A 27,367-nucleotide genomic window follows, 5' to 3' on the forward strand; every position below is an offset into this window, starting at 1 on the left:
TGTCAACCCACATAAGCTTATTTGCCACATGTTTTGGTCCACGTGCCCAATGTGAGATTAATTAATTAACTAATCTCATAGCTTCGTATTGTTATGACATATTTTAATTCATTATTTCTCAACCACCAGGAATCGATTTTAAAAAAATGAGCATATATCATAGATCGATTATACCCCCCGTCCCAAGTTACTTGAGTCGTATTCCATTTTGGATTGTCCGAAGTTACTTGAGTCATTTCTTTTCTTTTTTTTGGCTAAAAACAGAAGATCTAATCTCATCTACTTTATTCTCGCTTATTTCTTTTACTTTATTCTTTCGTATACTTTATTTAACTCACTTAACACAACTTTCTTAAATCTCGTGCCGAAAAGAAATGCCTCGAGTAACATGGGATGGAGGTAGTATACTTTAATTTCTCATAATTAATATTTTGTCACTTTAATTTCTCATAATAAATATATTGTCACTAACAATATATCCAGTTACATAATAATTATTTAACTAGCTCGAATCATCAATTTATCCAGTCATCAATAAGTTCAAGCATAATATTGATGAAACACAACATGATTTCTATGCCTTAGTACTATTGACTTCATACAATTGAAATATCATATTTCCAAAAAAAATACTAACCCAAACACAGTTTTCTGAAAATTCATATTTAATTATTTCGAAAAGTCACCTATAGATATAACCAAGAAGGGTATATACCCTTACAAACAACAAAAAGAGCAAAAAATGGAAAAAGAGCACACAAATAACAGTACAATTGAAGTTGGCTCATGATGACCAATGCTAACGAAAATGAAAACTAAATTGAACGCTAGTGCTATTTTTATAGGCATGCAAATAATGAATTGTTGTGAAATTTCCATGCCTTCCTTCAAATAGCCTCTAGAATTGGGCCTTGCATTAGGCCCGTGAATCCATAGCCAAGATTGTGCTAAGGTTCATTGGGTGCATGTAGGTGTTGGATCCGGTCAAGATTTGCTGAACTATTAGTCGGTTGGCCCGTTCTGACGGGTGAAACGGATCCCAGAACACGTACGCATCTCGGTTCGGGCAGAGATTTGAGAGCGGCGTGCAGAGGCCCACCCCGTTGTACGGGCCCTGTCCACAACATGCTATCTTCGAGGTCACAAATCCTGTCCACATTTAAATGTACATTGTTAGCATTGATATAATTCATTACCCTTATTCATTAACATATGTTTGTAATTAAATACCAATTTTACTGAGCAAGGCCCATCATGTTTGGTGATATTAATATATTGATCAAAATTTTGTACTAAGCCCATTGATAACCATTAAACTGATTGCGACTGATCCACACTAGTTTATACCAGCATATAACATCAAATTAGTAATGACAATTAATCATTCATTCAAAATCAATTTGGCTGTACTCAGATTATTAAATACTCATTAATTTGTAGCTAGGTTTGGTATAAGATTCATGCTAGCTAATTAATTTATTTATTGAAAAAAAGTTACCAAATTGTTGAGGGTTGGAGATGAAATCCAGATGCATTTGATTGGTGTTAGCAGCAATGAACACATTGTCACCAACTTTTCTGTTAAGTTGATCAAGCATTTGAACCAACTGAGGGTTGAAAAGTGCAGCAGCTCTCATCAATTCAGCTGCACACTCCCCATTTCGACTATGCTGGGCCAATTCAGCCGGGACGCATCCTAACGGGCCCGTTCCGGTCACCAAAACCCGTCGAGCCCCAAGGTTGTACAACCTCTGTATCATAACATAGCCAATTTTCTCACCATTAACTTTAATTTTTGTTTTAAGTAATTTTAAGATGAAATTAACTTACATGTAACACTTTTTTGTACTCGGAAATGACAAATGGCACATAGTCTTCGAGAGAATATTGCTGAGACCTGATAGAGAATGGCACCAAATAATAGTTGTTCACAAAATCATTCCCACCTAATGTAATCAACACTAGTGAATCCTTCACAACTCTATCAGTCTCTTCTCTCCCAATAACTTCGCTTAATCTCTGCTGGTACTGTTTGAACAAGTTCAGTTGTTGGTATATTCTAATAATGTTTACCTGCACATCACAAAGAGCTTTTCATTTATTTGATAAATTAATCTAGTCCCATAAAATCTATGGCAATGTCATATAAAATAATTACTATTATTTTTTTAAAACTATATTAAATTTTGTATGTTTCATATATGCATATATATAATTAACATGTGCAATGCCAATAGTCCTTTTGCCACACCTTTTATAGGTGGAACTGAGTGAGAAAAGCTAGTAGTACAAGAAATTGGGTGCATACTTTCATGGATTGATAGTTATATATTAAATCCTCCAAATTAAGAGTTGGTGTGACATAAAGAATATGACAAATTAGGAAATATAAATTTAATTTGGTACTTGGTTAGGAATTAATTGAAGTAGAGAAAACTTACAAACTGGATTCCTGTGTCATTTAGTACTCCAACTCCTGCTGAAGCAAAGTTGGCACCAACAAGCAATTTCTGCCCGGTAAGCTCGGGGCTCAGGTATGGCAATGTCGGTTCCCACCCGTTCGTTTCACCTGCACAAACTCGAATTTCTATAAATTAGAAATTAATTTTTACATTAAAAGAAATCATGCATGCAAGTATATATATGGAAAACTTTACTGATGATATCGGGAATGTTGAGGCCGTTGGAGAAGCGACCAGTGGGACGGTGCGATGGGTAGTCGATGCCATAGGGCGGGGCATCGGCCCTAGCGGTGGTGACCAAGTAGTTGTTGTTTCCGTTATCCACCAATGAGTCTCCAAACACAAAGAAGGCCTTAGCTTCAGCATTGGAGCTTAAATCCCCCAAGACCAAAATTAGCAAGAACATAGTAAAAATTCTTGGATTCTTCATCACCCTAGCAATTTATATTGAACAAAATGACGATACTTAAGTTTTACTAATTTTTTGAGAGAAAAGCAACTCGGTTTTGGGGTGGATAATGGTGGAGGCCGGGATTGGTGCCTTTTTATATGCATGAATTTTCAACTAATGGCTTGGTGCAATTAATTAGTGGTTAAAGGAAAATAGTTGAAGTAAAAAATAAAGAATCAAAAGGGCCTATTGAGTATGGTGTGGTATTAAATTTGACAGTTGTTAGAGGGAAAAATGCTGTGAGTTTAATAATTTTTGTAATGTAGCTTAGGTCAAATGTGAGTGTGTATGTGAGAGTTTAATTATTTCTTGTAATGTAGCTCAGGTCAAATGTGAGTGTGTGTGGTTGAGTTTAATCATTTTTGTAATGTAGCATAGGTCAATGAGATTTAGTTGTTGAAACAAAGGTAAAAGTTTGCTTTTTTATGATATATTTAATAGCTATAGGTGGGAGTTTAGATTTTCTTCTTATTGCAATTTATAAGTTGTTGGAACAAAGGAATAAAAAAGAACATGTTATAAGAAAGTTTTATCCCATTTCCATTTGTATATATTAAGATTTTGTCAAATGAAAAAAAATTATGCAAATCAGCAAATGGAACAAAAGGGCTTTGTCTAATTAATAAAAAATGGGACACTGCCTATGTAATAATATTTCTTAATATGAGAGTATTCATACAATTAATATCTGGCTCAAAAGTCCAAATCCAACGCTTTACTTGTGGCATAACATTTACTCCTAATAAGTTTTGTATTAGATACAATCATTAATTTTAAAAAAAGAAAATATTATTGTCAATATTCGAAGAGAAGAACTTTCTATGGACAAGTTTGCTTAATTATTCTCATAATAATGTAGTCAAAGATTTATTAAACTTTTGACCATCATTGAAAAACACAGTCTCCATGCATATTATGGTTTATTGAAGCTACAGCAGTAATAGTAACGGTCTTCATTATTTTATAAGTGTTATTTAGCAAATAATGGTGCAATTAAATTAATGTTGCCTTTATTTAAAACATTGTTATTTTGGAGCTATAATTATAGTCTATAGACTATGGGGTGATTCCCTATTTGATATAAAGGATATATTTATCATACTAAATATTTAATTTGTCTATATACTTTTACACTCACATATGTGATTCATTTTCCATTGGACAAGTTATTCTTTTATAATCACGGAATAGTGTGACATGCATACAATTTTCTACATCTCAAAATGAAAGGTAAAAAGTCTTATAACTCGATAATGTGTTATACTAGTATATTACTCTCTCTGTTTCACTATAGTTGAGTCATTTTATCATTTCGGAAAGTTTCTTTATAGTTGAGTCATTTCCTTATATGGTAACTTTTTTCTCTTTCTTACTTTACTCTCTTTTACTTTATTCTCTCTACTTTATTCACTTTATACTTTATTCTCTCTATCTTTTCTTCTCTCTTACTTTTTTATCTATTTATTTAACACACCCAATATTCATTTCTAAAACTCCATGACGAAAAGTTTCGCCTCAACTATGGCGAAACGGAGGGAGTATTCAAATTAGAACTTTTGTATTAAGAGAATATAATTATAATCATTTGCAATCTTCAATCATGAAAATATACCACCGATGCATTATTACTGGATTAATGGCGCCTGAACTTGAAATTCATAGGGAGTGAATTTTCATCTTTGAATGCAATTAATATGAAAGCTAATTAATGTCTAACACACCAATTTTATACGTCCGATGCAGTGGTTTCATAATACTTGTCGAAACGAAGAGTAATTAAGTTTCACCCCATAGTTAATATTAATGGACAACTATTTTGGTACATATATGGTTCCATTAAACATAGCACTTTAAAGATTCAACTGCCTCCATATGGAATAGTATATTGCACATGTATTACAACAACATTGACATCGGTTATTTAGTCTGTGAAAGTACAACTTTTCAACACAAATAGTGCAACTTCTCAAATCTAGTAGTCCAATGTGGTCATTGATTCAATTAAAGCCTACAAGTTAGAAACTTCATCTAACTTTATAATTCCAAAAAGTTACATGAAGCCGATCATAATTATATATAAATAATCATAATTCATTTTTAGGATAGATCATAATCAAATATCGGAACTGCACAAGACATATAAAAGTTCATAAAAAATCAATTTCACACCATGAAAGTTTAAACGGTCATCATATTTTTTTTTTCAAAAAATTAAATATAATTGAGTCAACAGAAAGGACATTGTCTACTAAGAGCAGGGGTCATATTTAGCATCTTATGTCTTGTTCGCCTTTTTCTTTGAAGCTCGTCCCATAACAATGTATTTTATCACATTCCATAATATTAAGATTATATTGTACTCTTCTATCCCAATTAAGTTGATACAAAACTTTTAGGCACGAAAATTAAGAAATTTTGTTGAATAGATTAAATGAAAGTAAAATAATATAGGAGAGAGAAAAAAGTAGAAGAGATAAGAGAAAGTAAAGTATGTGATTAAATAAAGTAAGAGTGATGGAATGTTTTGTTTTTTGTTAAAAAAAGAAATACTCGACTTTGTTAAGACATCCCAAAAAGGAATACGACTCAAACTTAGTTGGGACGGAGGGAGTAGTATCTCATGACTATCCATCCCACCTCAACTTTTATGCATTGGCGAATCCAAAATTTTTGAATCTAGGGTGCAAGTTTTACGACAAATCTCCCCCTGTCCGCGAAGTGGAGTCCCGTTTTCCCATTTTAGTCCGTCTGCAAATAGGAGTCTCGGTTAATTTTTTCTATAAATGATAATATGGTCTCACATTCTACTAAATCATTCGACTCACATTTCATTTAAAACTAATATTCCTTCCGTCAATGATTAAATGCCCCATATTTGATCAGCACGAGTTTTAAAAAATTATTTGACTTTATAAAATAAAGTGGATAAAAAAATTAATTAATGGAATGAGGGGGCACAAAACATATGAAAAATAAAATTATATTATTAGTCACACATTCCGAACAGGAGGTGAATTTCAAACAACATCCTCTATTCCACAAACAAAGCTGTCAAATCAATCATTTTTTTTCTAGCTCTCATTACGTGAATTAAAATAAAAAAATTGAGTAACCGTCTAAAAACACTTCGGACAATAAGTATGGTACGAGAATTAAGACAAAATTGATAAAATAAGAGAGAAATGGAGAATTGTATGGTAAAGTAAGAGCTATGGTGAAAATTGTAGTTAAAGTAGTGTTAGTGGATAGTGAGACCTACATTATTAAATTGATATATAACTTTTCAAAAATAGAATGCACATATTTTTGTGGGACAGACAAAATTGAAAAGTGCATATATTTTTATGGGACGGAGGAAGTATGGAGTAGTACAAACCTCCGTCCAACATTATATGTTCCAATTTTTATTTTGGTCTATCCCATATATTAATTACCTCACTGTATTTATTTTTGGTAATGAATCTCATATTTCACTAACTCATTAATCATATTTTATTACTATTGCAATATATGAAACTGAAAATATATAAGAATCACATTCCATTAACTTTTTCAATTTACTTTTCTTTTATATTTCTTAAAATCTGTGATGGATCAAAATAGGATACATATTGAGAAATTATTAGATAAATTGCAATTGATTTCTCTATTTAGGAGAGTTAAATGTTCGAACCGAGATATTAGTGCAACCATAATTTTGGCCTAATCTATTAGGGCAAAAGATTATTAGGTTGCATTGATTGGGAATCCGTTGAACTCGAACCTAATTTAACTGCCGTTAAATAATTCAAGCGAATGATCTATTCGAATACATTTATATTTTGGTATTTTCAACTAACCAAATAAAATGGCTGGATAGTTTAGTAACTTTAGTTGGGCCAGAATTCCCCCAATTTTGGTGGATTATTCTCAAATTTGATAGTTTAGCTCACTTTTTTTTCGATGTGAGAAAAATGTATGCTCGAGCTTGCATTTGCAGCGAGCTATTGTTCGACGACAAAAACTTTAAAAAAAAAACAATAAAAGCAAAACCAACCAATGTTCTACCCCTACAAGCAAGCACATATACACCAATTCCTAACCCAACAAGAAAGAAAAGAAAACGGCTAGTAGGGACATCAATGCCCAAGGCTAAACCAACCAAAACAAACTCACAAATGCAAGAAAAAAGTAGGCACAACAGTAGGATCAAACAAAAGGATGAGGTAAGCCATTCCTACCTCACAATCAATTAGGCTTTCCAATTCCCATTAGGAGCTCATGTCTCTTCGTTGAGCTTTGGTTCTCTCCAAACTTTAACTTCGTCCACTCATCATTCATTTGTTCTGATGAAAAGAGGAATTATGGGCACCAACCTTAAGTCCAAGCACTAAGTCTCCAAAATAAGCATTTCTCTCGAACTCTCAATTGGATTGAAACTCTTAAAAGGTGATTTATTTTTTATGTCTCAGATCGTATTTCGCTCCATCAATGTGATTATTATATAAGCTAAACATATCTTTAGATTTTTTTAATTTTAGTGTTTACTTACTAGATTCTCACACTATATTTTTGTTTTACTAAATCCTTATATATATTATTATATTTTATTTTAACGAGGTCATATACTATTTATTCTTTTTGTAACCTATACAATTAAGTTTGATCTCTATAGGTTCATAAACCTTAATCGAAATTTCAAATCATGAAATCAAAATAAAATATTGTTTTAATTTTCTGTAGCACATGTTGTCACTACATTGTTTTCTTAACAAAACAACATATACATATAAGGCTTCGGGGATGCAAAATAATTAAGGACAAAGTAATGATAAAGTAATACTCTTTTCCGTCCCCGGAAATTATTCACTCCGTACCAATTAAGTTGAATCAAAACTTTTCGGCACAAAGATTAAGAAATTGCGTTAAAAAGTAGAAGAGATAAATAAAGTAAGAAAGATAAAGAGAGAGTAAAATAGCTGATGGAATAAAATAAGAGTGATTGGATGTTTTGTTTTTTATAAAAAAAATAAATGATTCAACTTAGTTGGAGCATGCCAAAAAAGAATATCACTCAACTTTATAGGGATAGATGGAGTATAAACTTTTAGTTATGCACGAATTTTTAATGTACAATTGGTAAAATAAAATAGATGAATAGATAAGTAGTGGAAGTAGTGTTAGTGAAGAGTATGTTCAAGATTATTAGTACTGTAATTGGATTTTCAAATTTAGAAATTTCATAATTTTTAGGATAAAAAAAAAATTAGTTCATACTACTTTTTAAGAGAATGGAGGGAGTATTATATAGGATAAAGATATCTTTAGATCCTTATAATTTTAGTGTTTATTTTACTAAATCCTCGCACTATAATTTTGTTTTACTGAATCCTTATATAGTTATGTTATTATATTTCATTTTAACGAGGTCATATACTCTAAGGATTTAGGGTTTATAGGATAAAGTAATCGCACGAAACTTATAAAATAATATCACTAAGCCTAAAGAGAGGTCAATGCAGTTATTTTATATTCAGGAAATCTCAGAATAAGAATGTTTTTTGATTACTTTTAACTTAGCTTTTCTTTCTTTTAGCTGCACACAACTAACACATTTGACTATTGATAACGAGAGCATATAGCCAATTAATTAAACCATATATCTCAAGATAGTCTAGTAGATAAATTAATAACCATAACAAAATTTAAAAAGAAAGACACAATAACAATCTATTAATATTTAAATGCTCCACCTCATTTCACAAATTTTTGGCCCTCAAATTTAAGATCAAAAGAAAAATCACACATCTCTAAAAATTATTTTCCAACTCAGCAAACTCTAGACAGCATGATCATTACTGTCTGAAGATACATAAATAAATAAAAGTAGATAACAAAATAGAAATTATTCGGAAATAGAATTCGAAATATTTAGGTCCTTGAATCCAAAGCCAAGATGGTGCTGAGATTCATGGGCTTCATATATTGAGTATCTCCACTCAATATTTGTTGCACTATAATTCTGTTGGCCCTTTCTGATGGGTGAAATGGATCCCAAAATGCATACAAATCTCTGTTTGGGCACAAATTGGACACCGCCGTGCAAAGCCCAACTCCATTGTATGGGCCTTGCCCACAGCATGCGATTTTCGACGTCACAAATCCTGCAAAAGTAATAAAAATTTGTTAAAATCATCAGGCAATGTGGGTCCCACTATCAACTACACTAGTTCAGTTATATTTCTTTTTCTTTTCTCTCACTTTACCAGTTTAATTATAATAAAACTGATGTCGTCCTAAAAGTCTCTATTTTTATGGGACATTGATAATTGAAAATTTTAATTTGAAAAAGAGAATAGTTACCAAAGGCTTGAGGATTAGAAATGAAGTCCATATGCATTTGTTGTGTGTTAGCCGCAATGAACACACTAGCCCCTAGTTCGGAGTTGAGGCTGTCCAGCATCTGAACCAGCTGTGGGTTGAAAAGCGCTGCCGCCCTCATCAGCTCCGCGGAGCATTCCCCGGCCCGGCTGCGCTGCGCCAACTCAGCGGGGACGCACCCAAGTGGGCCTGTCCCGGTCACTAAAACCCTCCTAGCTCCCAAATCATACAATTTCTGTAGCATCAACAAAAAATGTTAACATTATATATGTATTTTTTTAATTATTAATTAATTGGTGATAGTCATGGTAATTGTATTTGTTCATACATGCAAGACTTTGCGATACTCGGAGATAAGGTATGTAACGTAGTCAGGTAGGGAAAACTGTCTGGATCTTGCTGAGAAAGGGACCAAATAGTAGTTGTTGACAAAGTCATTGCCTCCTAGTGTGATGAGAACTAGAGCTTGGTTCACTAGCGCAGTCGTTTGTTCAGGTCCGATGATGCTCGACACCCGTGTCTGATACTGCTGGAAGTACTCGAGTTGTTTCCCGATGCGAATGATGTTTAGCTGAAATATTTACAAGTAATTAGTAACTGAGGATTCAGTGATGCACACCCGAACTCATATTAGTGTGATACTGTCCATTTTGAAACAAATGGAGCAGGGGTTGCAGTTATATAATATTTGCACATTTTCTAATTTCCCGATGTGGCAAAAGTTAAGGTAGATAATGATTTTAGCATGAATTGAGAAAAATGTACTTACAAACTGAATTCCAGTGTCATTAAGGATTCCAACTCCCGCAGAAGCAAAATTAGCACCAACAAGAAGCTTGTCTCCTTTAAGAAATGGGCTCAAGTATGGTTCTGTGGGCTCCATTCCAAGTTGTTCACCTAAAAAAATTACACATAAATTATTCATTCAAAAACAATCAAAAACCAAGGAAATTGAGCCATTGATAAGGACTTACTGATGATATCGGGGATGTTGAGGCCGTTGGAGAATCGGCCAGTAGGCCGATGGGTTGGGTAGTCGATGCCATAAGGTGGGGCGTCCGCCCTTGCACTGGTAATTAGGTAATTGTTGTTGCCATTGTCCACCAGCGAGTCTCCAAACACGAAGAAGGCCCGTGCTTCGCCTCCACTCACCATGCTAGCTATTGCCAGGCTAAGAATCACACATGCAAAGGGAGCCATTCTAAAAATATAGTTGTTACAATTACTAGTAGTGAGTGGCAAGTTTGTGAGTGTGATGGGATAAACAATGTGATTGAACTATATATATATAGATGGATAAGTGTGTGGGAGGTGTTGATTGTTGAGGCTCAATAAATGGGATTGGTGAAGGTGAGAAAAATAAATCATCTGATCATTAAAAAAGCAGAATATTTTTTACTGTACTTGTATGGGTTTTTTGGAGTGTGAAAAAAAGGATCTCTGTTGTCAATTTTTGGAATGGAGTTATGGGGAGTAATTGAGTTTAATTAAGAGGTTGTTACTTTTGTACTTGATTGGAAACTCAAGGAATGGAGTGGTGTTGTTTGTTAGGCTTTGAGTCATGAGATAATGTCCATTTTGAACATGTCAAAGAATGTTTCATGTTTGGATTCATACAACATATGTGAAATGTTAAATTGAATTGGTCAAAATCTTAGATACTTTCATCATATTAAAACAAAACACAAGTCTACTAGCATCATATGGGTTGTATTTCTTAAAGGGAAATATCGCTATATTTTAAGTACTTCAAATGATTTCTTTAGCTACTCTTTATCCCACTTTTGGTGTTACATTGCATGTTTTTAAACATAATTGCTAAGTACTTTTTTCCTTCAATTTTTGTCTCTTGGAGTATGTTTTAGGGCTCAATAAACCAATTTGATTTTATAACTAATTTTTGCATTAAATTTGGAATTTTTAGTTAAGGTAGTTGGGTGTTAGTGCAGTTAAATCCACGATTGAGGTGTATAGTTTGTTGTTAAGTAAATTGCATACAATTTTAAAAAGTATTAGTGAGATGAACTAGTGGGACGCAAAAACATTATTAGTGACGAATTATAGTACTTTATGCTAAGTTATATGACTTATTATTGATAGAATGATGTAAATAATATATAGTACTTAGTACTTACCACGCTAGGACTAGGCCGGCTCACATGCATCCCAACATCAAATTAAATGTGAAACTGAAATTTAAATTTAAAATTAAAATAATTGACTGTGCTAAAATCAATAGGCATGTCTATCTTATGTCTAATTCGTGTCTTTTATAAACACAAGTATTTTCTTTTCTTAATAAAGAGGCATTAAAGCTGCTACTGTGATAATATATCTCTTTCTATCTTATTCTATCATTATCAGTATAATAATAAATAATGTCTTACGTTTTGGCTAATTTGCTTGTAATGAAATACTGACATAAGCCCACAACTGATACTGAAAGAGCAACAAAACTATCTTAATTTTGGTTACACTTTACAACATAGATTTGAATAATTAATTGTGATTTTTGACATATGGGAATTATTATATTTGAGCCATAACATCAATATAATTTTCGCATCGTCTCATTTATTTTCTATAATTAGCCGACACATTATTTTGCAAAAGGGATGGAATAAGACATTCATATTCAGCAAGGTCAAATTTCAATATAATTTGATGGAATTCATTCAGAAAAAAACTAAATACATATAAGTCAAATTAAAAAGAAAAAAGGCAGCCATAGGAAATGAAAATTTCTTATCACATGCATTACACATCAAAGATGCAAATCCAAAACAATTTTATTTATTTATTTACGCCCCATCATTTAATGTCAATGCATAGTTATTTATTACGTCAAAAGGCAAATCAGGCATTTTTCACCTAAGACAAAAGGTTAAAATGCAAGAGTTGTTATATAGAAATAAATGGATGATCAATGAAATCTTTTATATATAATGTGGTGAATAAATGAAGTGGGGAATTTCTTCTCCACCTACTTTAGACGGCCACTTTTATCACTAAATAAAATTAAAAAAAAAAAAAAAACATCTGTATTTCGGTAAGAAAAGTTCAGTCATAAATATCACCAACTACCTTTTAACAAAAATTGGACTTCCTGAATTGCTGCGTTCATGAAATATAAGGAATTTAGAGAATGAAAATTGGAAGTATATTTGCGCAATATATAAAGTCTAATAATCAAAAAGATTTACATACTATATGGAGTATATACTATTCTCTTCAGTTTAGTAGTAATATGCATGCATTCTTTTATTTTTTAATTAATTGGGGTGTATTAGACAATTCTTTGTGTGCAATTGTTCCTAAACAATGTAGGAAAGATTAATCATTTAATTGTATGTACTTAAAAAGCATTACGCAACAGACTTAACTTTAAAAGTGCTAGTGAAATTGGATATTTCTCTATGAACAAATTAACTCAACATTAACACATCAAATTATTAGTAACACATATAAAGGGCAAGTTCATAGTGAAATATCAATCTAAAATAATATAGAAACAAAAACTTAATAGTAATATATAAATCCAAAGGTGTATCAAGCCAGCTATCTCCTCTAATTTTTCAGGCTCATTAATTGATTTAACAAGATCCACAGCATTTGATTGGGAGACAAAAAAAGTTGGTAATATCAATTCTGCACTTTTTATTTGCCGGTATAGTACAATAATAATGGAACATCTCATCATCTGCTGTTGATCAATGAGAAAGTACAAAAATTCAGAAAGACAAAAATGGCTGCATCACGAATCCCAAATTGATCTTCCCTGCTTAATTTTGGCTCAAACAATCAAGTTTCCATTTAAACATTAATAGATCCAAGTTAAAAGATTGTCAAGATTTTTTTAAAAAAAATAATGTGCATTACTACTTTATTGCAACACCTAAAAAATTACTACAATTGAAACATAAAGCGATAATCACCTTTAGAGTTTGATTATTTACCTCCTCCACCTCAGATAAATACTGTAGATCTTAAGTTCAAGTACGAGAATGTAACGATTCATGAAAAGCATTGTCCATTAAAGTATGAAAAAAAAAAATTAATTTCAATTTCAATTAGAGGAAGAAAATAAGCAGGACGTGTAAATAAATGTTAAGGTATTTATTAATAAGTAGTGAATTTTAATTTTAGGCAAACTTTTAGGGAAAGCAAAATAAAATTGGAAAACGAAACAAAGTAGCCATAACCATAGGCGTACAATTACTGAATTACTAAGTGTTCCTTTATTGGAAATAAATGAGTATAATCTTCACCACTTGCTCATTCATTTCGAGAATTAAAGGTGTAGGAAATAGTAGGTGAAGTTAAAATCTTAAAAATACTTAAAAAGTAGTACTAGTTGGTGGTTATTGACGTCGTTACGTCGGCCGTCGGCGTCACCAAAGAATAATCAGCAGAAATTTTCGGAGTGAATAAGTTTTGTAAAAGAATTACATAAATAGATACTCTCTCCACACTCCACCGATCCATAACTTAGTGGAGTAACTGTTTCTTTTGACACAATTTAAAATTATGATACTACGTCCAAAAAACACAAAAATATTGGACATAGTTGTATATAATAATGTTTAATTGGTAAATTAAAAGAGTACGAGGGAAAAGGAGGGAAAAGGAGTGTGGAAGTAGTGTTTGTGGATTGTAGGATTCACATTTGAAATAATGTGTTGGTTAATATTTATTTATTTAAAACTTTTCATATTTAGAATTGGTCTAATTTTGGTGGACGGCCCATAACGGTAAAATTAGTCTATTTTTTATGGACGGGGATAATATTTATTAAAATCTCTACAATCTATCTCAAATCGACTTGGTGATGATCTCATCTCATTAATATAAGAGTGGATCACTCTCCCACCTTATGAGGCCTTTTAAGGAGGGTGAATGACCCATTTCTAATATGGTATCAGAGCGGGCCCAAGTCGATGATGGATCTCTCTATATCTTATCTGCCTCACGAGTGAAAGACCGATGTTAATTCCAGCTCGTGAGACCGATGTTAATTCTGGCCCATATCAATGAAAGTTCTTTTATATCTCTTAACTTGCCTACCCATGTAATGGATCTCGGGAGCATGTTGACCCATTTCTAATATGATACTAGAGCAGACCCAAGTCGGTGATGAATCTCTTTATATCTTATCTATCTCATGATAGGAAGACTGATGTTCATTTCGGCCCACATCGATGAAGGTTCTCTTATATCTTAGGTTCTTTTAGGCCATCTTTGGTTGACGGCTTGGTAAAGCTGACAAAGAAAATAATTCCTAATCCTGGGAATATGATTTTTAACAATATTACTTTTTCGTGTTTGGAAAAAAATAAGATTTTTAATTTTATATTTGATTTAAATACTAAAATATAAGTATTTTTTATTAATACAATAATAATAACATTTTAAACTTTCCTTAATATATTACTTCATTAATTAAAAATATAAATATACCTATTATATTATTATATTTATTATTATAATGAATAATTAAAATATGAATTATCCATCATATAAAATTAATAATAATTATAATAATAATATAATTAGAATTATATTTTGAATCTATAATTTTAAAATTTAAATAAGACTTTGATGATTATTTTATTAATTTATAAGATAATAATTATTATTATTTTTATTATATGATTCATAATTTTAATAATAATATCATTGGTTTTTAATAAATTATTAATTGTTTCAACAAAAGAAATAAATTATAAATTGTTATTATGATAATAGTTGTATATATCATCCATACTTCACTACATTAAATACCTAAAATTTAAGAATTTTAACTTGGAAAAAAAATACCAAAAATAAGTTAAGATTCAGAATTCTAGAAAGTTGTACTCCTTCCGTTCCAAGATAAGTGAGCACAAACTTTTCGGCACAGGATTTAAGGAAATAGAGTTTTGTAGTAAGTGAAAAGTGAATAAAGTAAGAGAGTAAATAAAGTAGAGACAAAAAGTGAGAGAATACTAAAAAAGAAAATGACTCACTTATCTTGGAACGTCCCAAAAAGGAATGTGAGTTGCATATCTTGAGACGAAGGGAGTACTATTTTTCTTGTTTTCACAATTCTGATTACTTTCCCGGTTTTATAAAAAATCAAAACAAACACAAGAATTTAAAAATTAAGAAATCAAATTACTATCTCAGACAGAATCATGACAACCAAACATAGCCTTATATCTCTTGTCTTATCTCATCTATATAAAAATGGATAACCCTTCACTTATGAGCACTTTAAAGGGGGTGAAGGGCCCACTTCTAATACTCCCGCGTCCCGTATTACTTTAGGTAATTTTTTTTTGCTCTCATTTTGAGAAAATGATAATAAAAAATAGTTAATGTGGAGAGAGGGAAATGTAAGAAGGAGAATAAGATAAAGAAAATATTTCTCTATATATTATTCTCTCTAAGTTGATTTTTCTTCACTATATTTCCAAAATGTCTCAAATAATATAAGACATAGAGAGTAGTATTTAATAATTAGTTACATACAGGATAAAGAAAGGATAGAGGAGACACATAAAGTAAATTAAATTAAATGTGTCATTTTTTATTGTAAAGAGAAATGAATTAAATAATTTGGGACAATCCATCATGAAATATTACTAAATGAACTTAAGAGTTAAAACTAAGTATATGGAATGACTCCCACCATATCTGTGTTCCTTTGGAGGTTGTTGTTTGGTAGGTTGCCGGTTAATGAGAAGTTGCAGGGACGGGGTATTTCCTTAGCGTCTAGGTGTTATTGTTATCGGTTTGCATCTGCCGAGTCCTTCAGTCATGTTTTTCTCTTGAATTAGTCGGCGATTTCTGTGGGAGCATTTTGATGACCAGTTTCCTTCATCGCGCACACTGATTCACACGAAAACTGATATTGCATTTAGACTAGGTTATTGGCGGAGGTCCTTCTCTAGGGCTCCCACCATGCACGTTAGCTTTACAGTCCCTTACTTGATTGTTTGGTTTCTTTGGACGAAGAGGAATGACCACAAGCATAGGGGTCTTCCTTTCTATCACTCTTATGTTCGTTGGCAGATCACTTATCATCTGTGCACCTATGTGCTGGCTGGCAAGCTCACCCCAATTCAGTGGAGAGGGAGCTTGTCGCCGATTGATTTCATGTCATCATCTCCCAGACAGTGTGTTTTTTGTATTCGCTCATTTTACCTTGGGTGAAGCTGAACACTGACGAAGCATTCTCTACATCGACACTAGAGGCCGGAGATGGAGGCTTGGTTCGTGGTTCTGATGGAGGTTTTTTGTGGGCCTTCTATTCTCCTGTTGCTGTATCGTCGAGCTTTGAAGCAGAGCTTATGGCTAGACCTGCCCAAAGTTTACCGAACCGACGGTTAAAACCGAAACAGTAACCGCTGGTTATGGTTCCAAACCGAAACCGTGGGAATTTACCTGAACCGAAACCGTGCGTGAACCGCCGGTTCCGGTCGGTTCCAAATCAGAACCGCGAAAAATCACCGAAAAACCGTGAAATCAAGCCGGAACCGACAGTGAAAAAACATAAAAAAACTGTCGCAAAACCGCCGGTTCGGAACCGAAACCGAAACCGGAGGTTTTGGAACCAGAACCGTAACCGCGAAACACCCTCGCGGTTCGGTTCCGTTTCAACAATTTCTAAAACCGTAACCGGCGGTTCCGAACTGTAATCGCCGGTTCCTGAACCTTGGGCACCTTTACTTATGGCTCTTCTCATGGTTTTTCGATGGTTATGGAGTTCTGTACTCGTATTTTGATAGAGTTGGACTCAATCCAGTTACTTACTGTCATCTGGACAGCTTGGCTCTACGGATCTCAAACATTATATGGCTTTGATTCGGAGCATGATTTCTCAGCTGCAGGTTCGATTCTCACAATGCAAAATAAATGAATCTGTCTATGTATAAAATGCAAAATAAACAGTCTATATCTAAAATGCAAAACTCAATAATAAAAAATGCAATCTGCCTATAACTATAATGCAATATGCCGAAATCCATCTATCACTTCTACAAATGTATATTGCATTTTAGTTTTTATAATATTGCACGTTTCGTGCTGCCACAGATTGGATGTGCATTAACACTTTAAAATTAGTTAGCATATTAGTATATCCTACCTATATAAACAACATAATAGTTTGTGTCACAGGGGCGTAGCTACGTGAAGGGGATAAGGGGCATTTGCCCCTCCTCAACATACTTTTTTTTATCATTTTGTTTTAAAATTTTACCAATTTTTTCAATTTCCTCTACAAATGCCCCACCACAAATTCTTAAAATTTCTTTATATAAATATTTTTGCCCCTTCTGAATTTAATTCCTGGCTCCGCCCTGGTTTGTGATATACTGACATATATAAACAACATAATATCATCCGGTAATTAATTAGAATTACAAGGCAGAAAGAAGAATATGTATAGATACATAGTAGCGGATGGTAATCTGTCTGAGATTGTGATATTTCGAATTTTGCAGCACGCCTATTGCCAGCAAAGAAGATTGTGATAAAGATTAATTAAGTCGATGTAGCAGTGCTGCCTTGTCAAATTATTAATGTTTCTTGATGATTTGTCACCTACTATTCAAGATCAGTCTAAAGTAGATACAAAAAAAATATAAATTTACTGAGATAAATTAAAAACTTGGCACTATATTCTAAGGCCATTGCCCATTGATTTATTCTACAATTTACGATAGCTTGGAGCAACTTGAATTACAAGACACTTGATATTTGATACTGTTAAATGGATTAAATATCAATGATTGTCGTAATTGTGTTTACCTCAAGAATAAAGATACCACATTTGTCATTGTGTGTTTCTAGGTAGACAATATGTTAATTATGGGCATTAATAACTGCATTATTAACGAGAGAAATTTTACCATGAAAGATATGAGTATGGTTCTCGTATCCTTTGACATAATCTCACTACTTTCAAAAGTACTCAAGAAGTTCCACTCAATTGATAGTGAGCCAACTAAGATACCGTTGGAACCCAACGTGAATTTAAGCATGCACACGAGTGAGTTTGTGTCTCAAAAAAGATATGCAAGGATCATAGGGAGTCTGATTTTTATCAGAAACGACACCCAACTAGATCTTGCATGTTCGGTGAATAAGTTGAGTCAATTTACGATCAACCCAAATAATAAACATTGAAGCATACTTGAAATATATTCTTAACTTTGGGCTACATTATGTAATGAAATATCCCCAAGTATTTTGACACAAACTACATCCTGAATTTAAAACACACACATTAATGACAAACCTAGTATGTGTAGTGGGTATAGACGTCACCACGGTTCAAGAACTGCCGATTCCCGGTTCTGAACCGGCGGTTCAGGTTCCAAAAAATGCCGAACCTGAACCGGCCCGCCTAGCTTCCGGCGGTTCCAGTTCATGAACCGGTTCAGACACGGTTCATAGCCGGTTCAAGACCGGCAGTTTTCAGACGGTTACGGTCCGGTTCCGAGCCAGTTCGCCGGTTCAAGTTCGATTTTTTTTTTGTTGTTTTTTTAAAATTTATTCATTTATTCATTTATAGTGCTAATAAAAAATTACACCTTGTAGTTGTAGTCTTTTACTTACTATCGAATAAATAAATATAACGAAAATGACAATTGACAAATAGAGTAGAAGTCGACATTGGAGTTGGACAATTGGAATTTTATTGATACAATGATTACAATCATACAATTATACAAATTTGAACGATATGTTGATATTACAAATACAAATGTTGAAAATTGAAATTACAAAAGAGTCAAAAGACTTAATACATAACATAATACATGTTTGTTAGCTTGTATAACAATTTAAATAAAAAATCTTGAAGTAGAAAACAACAAATTATAAATGTAAATAGATAGTATAATATATTATATATATATATACTCTTAGTCGGCGAAGGAGATGTTTCTACATAACTAAATTGAGGATACCTTTAGCAATTCAACCTTAATTGTTGAGTTTAATTTAACCATCAACAATTACGGTAGAATTGTCAAAAGTCTCCCGGATTTAGTCTTATAGAGAAGTCTTCTTCATCGACTAGAGTATATATAAATACAATTATATAATTGTATTTGTATATTTTAAAGTTGAAACAATTGAAAAAAAAAAAAAGAAATAAAGGAAAAGGACTTGAGCCCAACTTAAATTTAAAATTTAAGTTGGGTTGCCTACGTATCCTTAATGCTCAATTACATTAAGGAATCAAAGTCCACGTAGTTCTCTTACCTTACTTACCTATTCGGCAATCGGCGGTAGACCTCCCACTCCACCTCATTGTTGTTGTTCTTCTTCGTCGGGGTAGTAGTCTTGGTCCGTTTGTACCTGGGTGTTCCAATCTAGCTCTTGGTCTCTAATGTCAGCCGAACACCAATCGTCAAGTAACATGGCGGCTTCTACTTCTTCTATCGTCCAAGACGTTGCCTCCAACACTAAAAGCGGACTCGACGGCGACAGTGGAAGCCGGAATTGAAAAAATCTTCTTGGCCATTGATGCAAGGATGGGAAAATCTTTCTCATGTGTTCCCCACCAATCGAGGACGTCGATTTGGTTGGGAATGAGACCTTCATCTTCATTCAAAGAAAAGCGTGAGTCAAAATATAAATCTAACTCACTTACCGTACTCCTTGCCGACGAACTGCCACTGGTGTTGTAACCGTATAGGTCGGCCAATTGGGATTGTGCGTCGGGGTCATCAACTTGAAAGAACCCAAAACTGTGTTGTTGATGAGGGGTGGGTCGTTGTCTCACTTGGTGGGTACTGTTGTACTTGGCTTTGTATTCGGCAAAGAGAGTTCGCAACTCAAACTCAAATGCATGTTTGATGACGGAGAGATTGGGGAGGTTTATTTGGAATATCTCGGACAAACGTATGTTGTTGTCCTCATTGTCATCCGATTGCAAAGACCGAAGTGGTTGAAGATCAATAGAACTTAAATTGTTGTAATAAAATTCTAAAATCTTCAAGGTACCGACTAATTTCCATTTCAGATCCAAAACCTTTGCAATCAAAAACACCGTTGGAATCTCACTGAAATACTTAAGCCATTTGTCAATCATATAATATAAAACACACATCAACTCAGGATTTGAGACGGAATTTTTCATAGCCGTCTTAAAACCAAGTGATATATACATGCAATGCTCTAAAACACGAATAGATGTGCAATAATAAACACCCGATAACGCAATAGTAACATTTTTAAAAACCTTTGATCAATTTAAACAAACTCATGCTTTGCTCCCAACATGCATGCGATAAATATAAATCAGGAACGGGATAAGTCCTAAAAAAATCAATCAAATAATCTATATGCTCCAAAGTAGAGTTCAAACAATCATATGTGGAGTTCCATCTAGTAGACACCTCAATTGTAAAATTTGTGTACCTGATCTTCTTTTGATGACAATATTTCTTCCAAGCCTTACCAATGTGAGGCTTCCAATGGATCAAATTTACGGCAGTTCTAATAGGATCAACATGTTTTTGCCACAAAGAAAGAGCATCTTGTACACATAAATTTAAAATATGACAAATGCATCTTTGATGAACGTACTTACCATTTATAACCGGGGCACAAGCCGCAATTAAGTCGGCAATACTTGCAGTGTTAGCGGTTGCATTATCAAAACCAACAGAAAAGACCTTATTGCACAATCTATATTCATCCAAAACTTGAATAATTAAAGCAGCAATTGCGGGTGCGGTGTGTGGCGTAGGAAATTGTCTAAAACCAATCAAACGCTTGTGCGACGTCCAACTATTGTCCAAAAAATGACATGTAATGCCCATATAAGAATTTCTTTGAAAAGCATCAGTCCACACATCAGAGCAAATGTTTTCTTTGTGACCCAAGATGGACAAAAAACGTGTTACTTCTTTTTGCTTCTAAAAAAATTGTCTGTTGTTAGATCTTTGATGTGAAGTTGCGGGTATTCTTTTAGCACTGACATTAAAAGCGGTTTGCATAGTAACTTCATATTTTTTGTCATCAAAAAAATTGAAAGGTAAATGCTTCATTACAGCCCATCTAACCATAGCATCTTGAGCGACTTTATGATCATATTTAAAAAGAGGCGTACCTGTTGTTTCAGACGCACCGGACGGGAAGTTTAGTTGGGTTTGGGATTTGGCGGTCCCATATTCGATCGGATGCTTTGCCTTTAAATGACGATGGAGAGTACCATAGCCCCCACCGGCAAAAAAAGGGGTAGGATTTATCGCATAGTTACAATATGCGACAAATTCATTGGTCTCTTGTTGAGTGGTTGCATCTAGTACCGGGACTTATTAGTCTTACCCCGCCCGGTTTGAGTTTCAGGAGGAGGAACCGCTTCATCATTTTCACCAACTTGTCCGGCGCTTGTCGGAGGATATTGTGCAGATCCTCCACCATTACCATCGTCGTCGTCGGATGATAAATTCACGTTGCCATAAGAGTGATAAGACTCGTAACCTTCGCCGCCGGCGCCACCACTCATGTGGCTAAGTACCATGGCAGCCCTATGATCTTCTTTGGCCTACAAATATTATATATAAAGTTATAAACAATATAAATAATGTATAGTACCAAAAACAAGAATTTGTAAAATTAATATTCGAACAACTTACTTGCAAATGCATAGCGGTTTGTCGGGAAACCTCATCATAACCTCACGACGACTAGGGCGCCTTGATTTCCGACGACCACTTTGATCTTGGTCTTGGGCAATTCCCTTGCCCCGATCACCACCACGACGAGATGAAGACATTTTTTGCAAATTGAAAAATAAAGAGAGAGTATAACTAGAGTAGTGAGGGATGATTATGATAGACAATTGAAGTAAATTATAAGAACAATTTGCACAAATATAGTATACAACTTGAGCAATTAGAGAGAATGGAGACAGAGATGAGAGAAATTGTGAGATTGAGAAGAGAAATCATTGTTAACACAAGAATGAGGTGAATAAAAATGAAGGGGAGAAGGGGTATTTATAGGAGAAAAAATCAGATTTAATAAAAAAAATAAAAAAAATTTGAAATTCAAAATTTTGAAATCGGTCGGTTTACCGCCTGAACCGCCGGTTTCTGGCCGGTTCCTGACCGGTTTCCGACAAAACCGGCAGTTTGGTCGCCGGTTGCCACCCTACGCTGCAACCCTACGCCTGACCGCCTGACCGCCTGAAAAAGCTGCCGGAACCGGCGGTTTCTGGCCGGTTTCCGACCAAACCGGCGATTTGGTCGCCGGTTTCTGACAGAAACCGCCGGTTTCCTGCCCGTTCTGCCACCCTACGCCTGCAACCCTACGCTGCCACCACTTGCCGCCTGAAAAAGCCTGCCGGAATCGGCGAACCGCCGGTTTCGACCCGCCGGTTACGGTTCTTCATTTCTTGAGAACCTGAACCGGCCCGTCGGAACCGCCGAACCTTATCCGGTTTCGAACCGTCGCCACGGTTCCGAACCGCCGGAGACGGTTCCGGGCCATTTCAGCCGAGCCGGTTCGGTTTGGTGACCTCTAAGTGGGTATGTGATCAATATGGGGTGTGATGCAAGTTTATTGCTTTGGCCAAAGTAGTGGAAGAAGACGAGTAGCTTAGAATCATCCTAGAAGATATAATATCCCTCCGTCCCATCTTCAGTGAGACAATTCTATTTTGGCATAAGAATTTAGGTAGTGAAATTTAAGATTTAGATTGAAATATTAAAATAAGAAAAGAATAAACTAGGTAAAAGAAATAGAGAGAAAAGTAGAATAAAAATATAGAGTAAAGTAGGAGAGATAAGAGGAAAAAGTAAGAAAAAAGGAAGTTAATTGTTTCCAAATAAGGAAATCTCCCACTTAGGCTGACATATCCACAAAAAGGATACGTCTCACATAGACGGGGATGGAGGGAGTATGTAGTGATACACTGTGGTAGCCAAGACACTATAAGTATTTGACTTTTAATGATTCTTTTTAGGAGGTAGAGTATGGTAGGATACTTAAGGAAAAAATCACCTATGTAAGTGACAAGTAAGGGCGAGTTGTTTCAAAGAGTAAATCACTTAAAAACCCAAAGTGGTGTTCTATGGCTGGAAGAAAGGGTACAAATGTGAAAACTAATGAGTTTATGAATAATATTGTGTTAAATTTACACCAATGAGGAATGGTTCAAGACATCAGGTACACCAGACCGTTGATATGTCCGATGATGTTGATTATGGAAGGTTTAAAGCCCTCAACTATTATTCCAAATGCAATATTATTTCTTGAGAATTGAGCAAGGTGTCTGCATTCATACTTATGTTTCTTTATGTTGGTTTGATCTTGCAAGGGGGAATGTTGGAAAAATTTTAAGAATAGAAGGAGAACCTCCAAATCTTTTGTGGTACCTCCAAATCTTTTGTTAGGTATCTTGATGGTACACTTTTTTATGTCACATTTTCTAGCTTATAAATAGATGAACTTTGGGAGAAAAGAACACACAACACAAACAACATCTTCATCTCTCTAAAAGTTCTCTCGCATTCATTACTTGTATGAAGTTTGTTTGCTCAAAAGTATAGTGGCTTTCTGTTGCTTCTACACGTTAGCAGAAAATCGTTTTATCTTTGGGACAATTCAATCTGAAAGCACTACCAATGGCGTAATTTGTCTTGCGAAAAGGAATTTTCTTTGACTCGACTACTAATTTTTATATGTTTTCATTGTAATTTACGGTCTTCACTCTATTTATTAATTTCCCTCGGTTCTAAAGTATAGTAGTACCTCATGTACACGGCTCGGAATGCTTGCATACAATGTATATGCATACGCAGGCATGACACGAACAGGTGCTCTTCCATCTGCAACACCATGCTCAGGATATTGAGCAGTGACGGTGCCAATTGCCAAAGGTGATACTTAAGCATTTAATGTAGAAGAGTAGTTTAGAGACAGAATGCATGCATGGTTGAGGGTGCAGGTTGTTGAATAGAGAGTAAAGTGATTTTGATGCCACTAACACTAGCATTGACAAATGACAATTGTGGACCAATTTCTCATAAATGGTAACTCAACCTAGAAAGGCCACTTTACCTACATTGGCCCCGCCTTTGCACAATTTACTTAGCTAAATTTGTGGTACCAAAATACAATGATGAATGAAATGTGATTGTAAATTCTTTTGATAATCTTACATACTCAGTCATTCTATGAAAACTGTAGAGACGAGACGAGACGACCTTTTTGTAGCTGAGTCTAAATTTCTCCATTCAATAAAAATTACTTGAGCTCAAGTCATTCTGCACAAGGAGGTACCATGCATTTGAAGAAGAACCCCATCATTTTTTTCTGTAACAGGTAGAAGTAACTATGAGTATGAGGCGTATGCTTCTTCTTACAAATTAAACTTGGCATAATCTATTTATTGTAGAAAATGGAAGGAAAACGTACTCGTTTGGAATTTACAAGTAGCTCGGGAGGGATCTTATAGAGATCTTCATCCACAGGTTTAGCAGAAACTGAGGATTTTTCCTGTTTTGAGTGAGCAAAATGCTGATTTCTTGGTTCAATCATTAACTCACCTTGCTTAACTTTCTTCATTTGCTGATCATTTGATTGCTTGTTCACTCCTCCTGTTGCCTGAGACAAATTTTTAAGACATACACAACACACAACTAACATGGGTCGGTTTGACAGCTCTATTCTTGACGTACATTGATGGTTTTGGAGTGGAAGCATTATAATCTTACCTACCATTTTCATATGTGCAAGTGGGCATTGTAGAGCCAATTTAAGGCTATTCAATGAAATCCACATCCTCTAGCATGCAAGTACAATGCATTGTTAAACAATTTTACTATAAGTAACAAATATGGAGTAACTATTTTTGTATTTCAACTCATTCTTCTCTAAACTTAACAAGCAAAACTCTAACTTGACATATTTTTATTTGTTAGGGGACTAATATTGGTTCAAGTTTAAATTGTCTAAGTCCAAATTTTAGATTGTTCAATCAATATAAGTCCATGTCCATCTATAGCTATATATCTTAATCTTAAATTTGGGTGAGGAAATGAAGTTTCTGCATTTTGGTTGTTTGAATGTCATTGTTGATAACTAATCTTAAATGCATGACTAGAGAACACGAATTTAGTTCACTATAAGAGCGATTTAGTTCACTATAATTTATTATGAATTATTTATTTTGTGAAATATTTAGTTCACTATAATGTCGTTTTGGTTCACTCCGTGTTTTAAAATTTGTGTTTGTAAATGAAAACGCCTTTATAGTGAACTAAATTCTTGTTCTCTAATTATGCATTTAAGTAGTGATTTCCCTATATCACTACTCTAGTTTTTACGGTGTAAAGGTTGAGCGAAGGATAGAGAAGAGAAACCAACCTTGCCGTGAGGAACGGTAAGAAGTGGAGGAGCATTGTCACTGACGCGGCTGCAATCAGCTGAGCAGCTGCAGCGGAGCAAGCCAGCCTGCCGAGCGCAGTCGAAATACTGGGTTATGGGCAGCTCATTGGCATTTTCCCAGTCACCAAAAGCCGGAATTTGTCCATTCTTTCTGTACTTTTCCTATAAAACACATGCAACTTTAGGCCAACAAACATCTCCAAAAACAAAGTGATGGTGTTGATGAAGAATTAAGATGTTGAAAGTTTTGGTACTTACTGCGCCCATGAGAGAAATGCTGCAAGAGAGAGAAAATGGGTGGTTATGGTCATGTGATGGGTACAAAAATCAGTGGGGTTCCAAGTTTGATTTAAATCTTCTCTCAGTTGTGGTGGGGATGTGACTGCTTGGCTCTGTTCATAATGTCATTGAACATGCTAATTGCTAAGATAGTTTTCAAAACCGTTACTCCCTTCGTTAAGGCTAAGATGACATATTTCTTAGTCGGCACGGGATTTTAGAAATTATTAATTAATATATTTAATTGGAGAGAGAAAGAGTAGGGTAAGTATTAAAAAGAGTGAGAAAGAGTAGGGTAAGTATTAAAAAGAGTAAGAAAGAGAACTGAATATTTAATTGAAGTGAGAAAAAAATGGTTGAATATATTAATTAGAGAGAGAAAATTACCAAAAGTAGAAATGTGTCATCTTGATTGAGACAAAACAAAAAGGAAAGTATGTCATCTTAGCTGTGATAGAAGAAGTATCATTCTTGTCTAGTAATGGAGTTTTTTAATACATTAAGGGGTGTTCGGTTTACAAGATTGTATCCCGACTTAAATATGTAGTGTGCTTGGTTAATGAGACCCAATCTTACAATTCAATCCTAGATGGATAATCTTGAGATAAATTGGTCATAGCTAACCCCCTTATAACTAAAATAATCTCACAACTCAATCTTAAATTGCATCTTAGTATTATTTTATCTAGGAAATCAGACGTCATCTAAGATTTGTCATAGAAACGATGTGCTTTGGTCTTAAAAAAGAATTTTTTTTGGTATTCCAGTACTGGTATTCTTTCTAATAATAATATGAGCATAACATGGAATTGGTAAGTGATTCAGTGAATAGACTATTACTAATTGGATTAGTGCACCTATTACTAAATGGAGGTGAATAAATTGAAGAAAAAAGATATAAAAAAAGGTGGTCAACCATATTTTAAAAGTGAAAAAAAGCTATTCATTCCGTTCCAATGAAGATGATTCAATCGTTGGACGGCATATAATTTTATGCAACTTAATTTTATGTGTTAAGTGAAGATAATAAAGTAAGAAAGAGATAATAAAGTAGAGATCAAGATGTTTCAATTTTTAGTAATGAGTCATCTTGTTTATATAAACAAAAGTCGTTACTAACACATCCTAAGAATTCAATGAGTTTAATTACACATGATGAAATAATCTAAACACATACTCCCTCCGTCCCAGTTTAAGTGTCATGTTTTGCCATTTCCGTCCGTCCCAATTTAAGAGTCTCATTTAGAATTTACCATATTTGGACATAAAATTTAACCTCGTTGTTGATGAAATTTACACTCAAATGTCGTTACTTTTATAAAAATAAAACAAAACAAAATCATAAACATAAAAAAGTCAAAAGGGTCTCACTTTTCATTGCTTCACTTCAATTATTACACACTCCAACAACCACTACCTC

At 34.1% G+C, this 27,367-nt stretch overlaps 3 protein-coding genes across 3 annotated transcripts; all 3 read right to left on the reverse strand.

Annotated features, from left to right (window-relative positions):
* Nucleotides 1-647: 647 nt before the first annotated feature.
* LOC125212873 (GDSL esterase/lipase At5g33370-like) lies at nucleotides 648-2,973 on the reverse strand. Its single transcript, XM_048113157.2, has 5 exons — nucleotides 2,658-2,973; nucleotides 2,442-2,569; nucleotides 1,831-2,073; nucleotides 1,499-1,751; nucleotides 648-1,149 (listed from the first exon to the last, which is right to left on the reverse strand). Exons 1-5 carry the CDS (start codon nucleotides 2,890-2,892, stop codon nucleotides 917-919), a joined length of 1,092 nt encoding a protein of 363 aa, XP_047969114.1. The 5' UTR covers nucleotides 2,893-2,973; the 3' UTR covers nucleotides 648-916.
* Nucleotides 2,974-8,596: 5,623 nt separating this feature from the next.
* Nucleotides 8,597-10,536, reverse strand: LOC125212236 (GDSL esterase/lipase At5g33370-like). Its single transcript, XM_048112338.2, has 5 exons — nucleotides 10,248-10,536; nucleotides 10,043-10,170; nucleotides 9,602-9,844; nucleotides 9,256-9,508; nucleotides 8,597-9,056 (listed from the first exon to the last, which is right to left on the reverse strand). Exons 1-5 carry the CDS (start codon nucleotides 10,471-10,473, stop codon nucleotides 8,824-8,826), a joined length of 1,083 nt encoding a protein of 360 aa, XP_047968295.1. The 5' UTR covers nucleotides 10,474-10,536; the 3' UTR covers nucleotides 8,597-8,823.
* A 13,737-nt stretch (nucleotides 10,537-24,273) lies between these two features.
* LOC125213114 (uncharacterized) lies at nucleotides 24,274-26,061 on the reverse strand. Its single transcript, XM_048113480.2, has 4 exons — nucleotides 25,927-26,061; nucleotides 25,648-25,830; nucleotides 24,697-24,885; nucleotides 24,274-24,594 (listed from the first exon to the last, which is right to left on the reverse strand). Exons 1-4 carry the CDS (start codon nucleotides 25,933-25,935, stop codon nucleotides 24,541-24,543), a joined length of 435 nt encoding a protein of 144 aa, XP_047969437.1. The 5' UTR covers nucleotides 25,936-26,061; the 3' UTR covers nucleotides 24,274-24,540.
* Nucleotides 26,062-27,367: the final 1,306 nt, after the last annotated feature.

Source organism: Salvia hispanica, chromosome 3 (assembly GCF_029641045.1).
Source record: "Salvia hispanica isolate PSC_SH4W2 chromosome 3, Shi_PSC_v1, whole genome shotgun sequence".
In the NCBI taxonomy this organism is placed as follows: Eukaryota; Viridiplantae; Streptophyta; class Magnoliopsida; order Lamiales; family Lamiaceae; genus Salvia; species Salvia hispanica.

Excerpts from the sequence above, each read along its gene's own strand:
- LOC125212873 (XM_048113157.2), bottom strand. The coding sequence starts at position 2,892 with ATGAAGAATCCAAGAATTTTTACTATGTTCTTGCTAATTTTGGTCTTG. Across the intron at positions 2,074-2,441 it reads ATGACACAGGAATCCAGTTT|GTAAACATTATTAGAATATA; the intron begins GTAAGTTTTCTC and ends TGTGATGTGCAG. Across the intron at positions 1,752-1,830 it reads AGTACAAAAAAGTGTTACAT|AGGTTGTACAACCTTGGGGC; the intron begins GTAAGTTAATTT and ends GTTATGATACAG.
- LOC125212236 (XM_048112338.2), bottom strand. The coding sequence starts at position 10,473 with ATGGCTCCCTTTGCATGTGTGATTCTTAGCCTGGCAATAGCTAGCATG. Across the intron at positions 10,171-10,247 it reads CAACATCCCCGATATCATCA|GTGAACAACTTGGAATGGAG; the intron begins GTAAGTCCTTAT and ends TAATTTTTTTAG. Across the intron at positions 9,057-9,255 it reads TTCTAATCCTCAAGCCTTTG|GATTTGTGACGTCGAAAATC; the intron begins GTAACTATTCTC and ends TTACTTTTGCAG.
- LOC125213114 (XM_048113480.2), bottom strand. Across the intron at positions 24,886-25,647 it reads TTACCGTTCCTCACGGCAAG|GCAACAGGAGGAGTGAACAA; the intron begins GTTGGTTTCTCT and ends AATTTGTCTCAG. Across the intron at positions 24,595-24,696 it reads TACTTGTAAATTCCAAACGA|AAAAAAATGATGGGGTTCTT; the intron begins GTACGTTTTCCT and ends TACCTGTTACAG.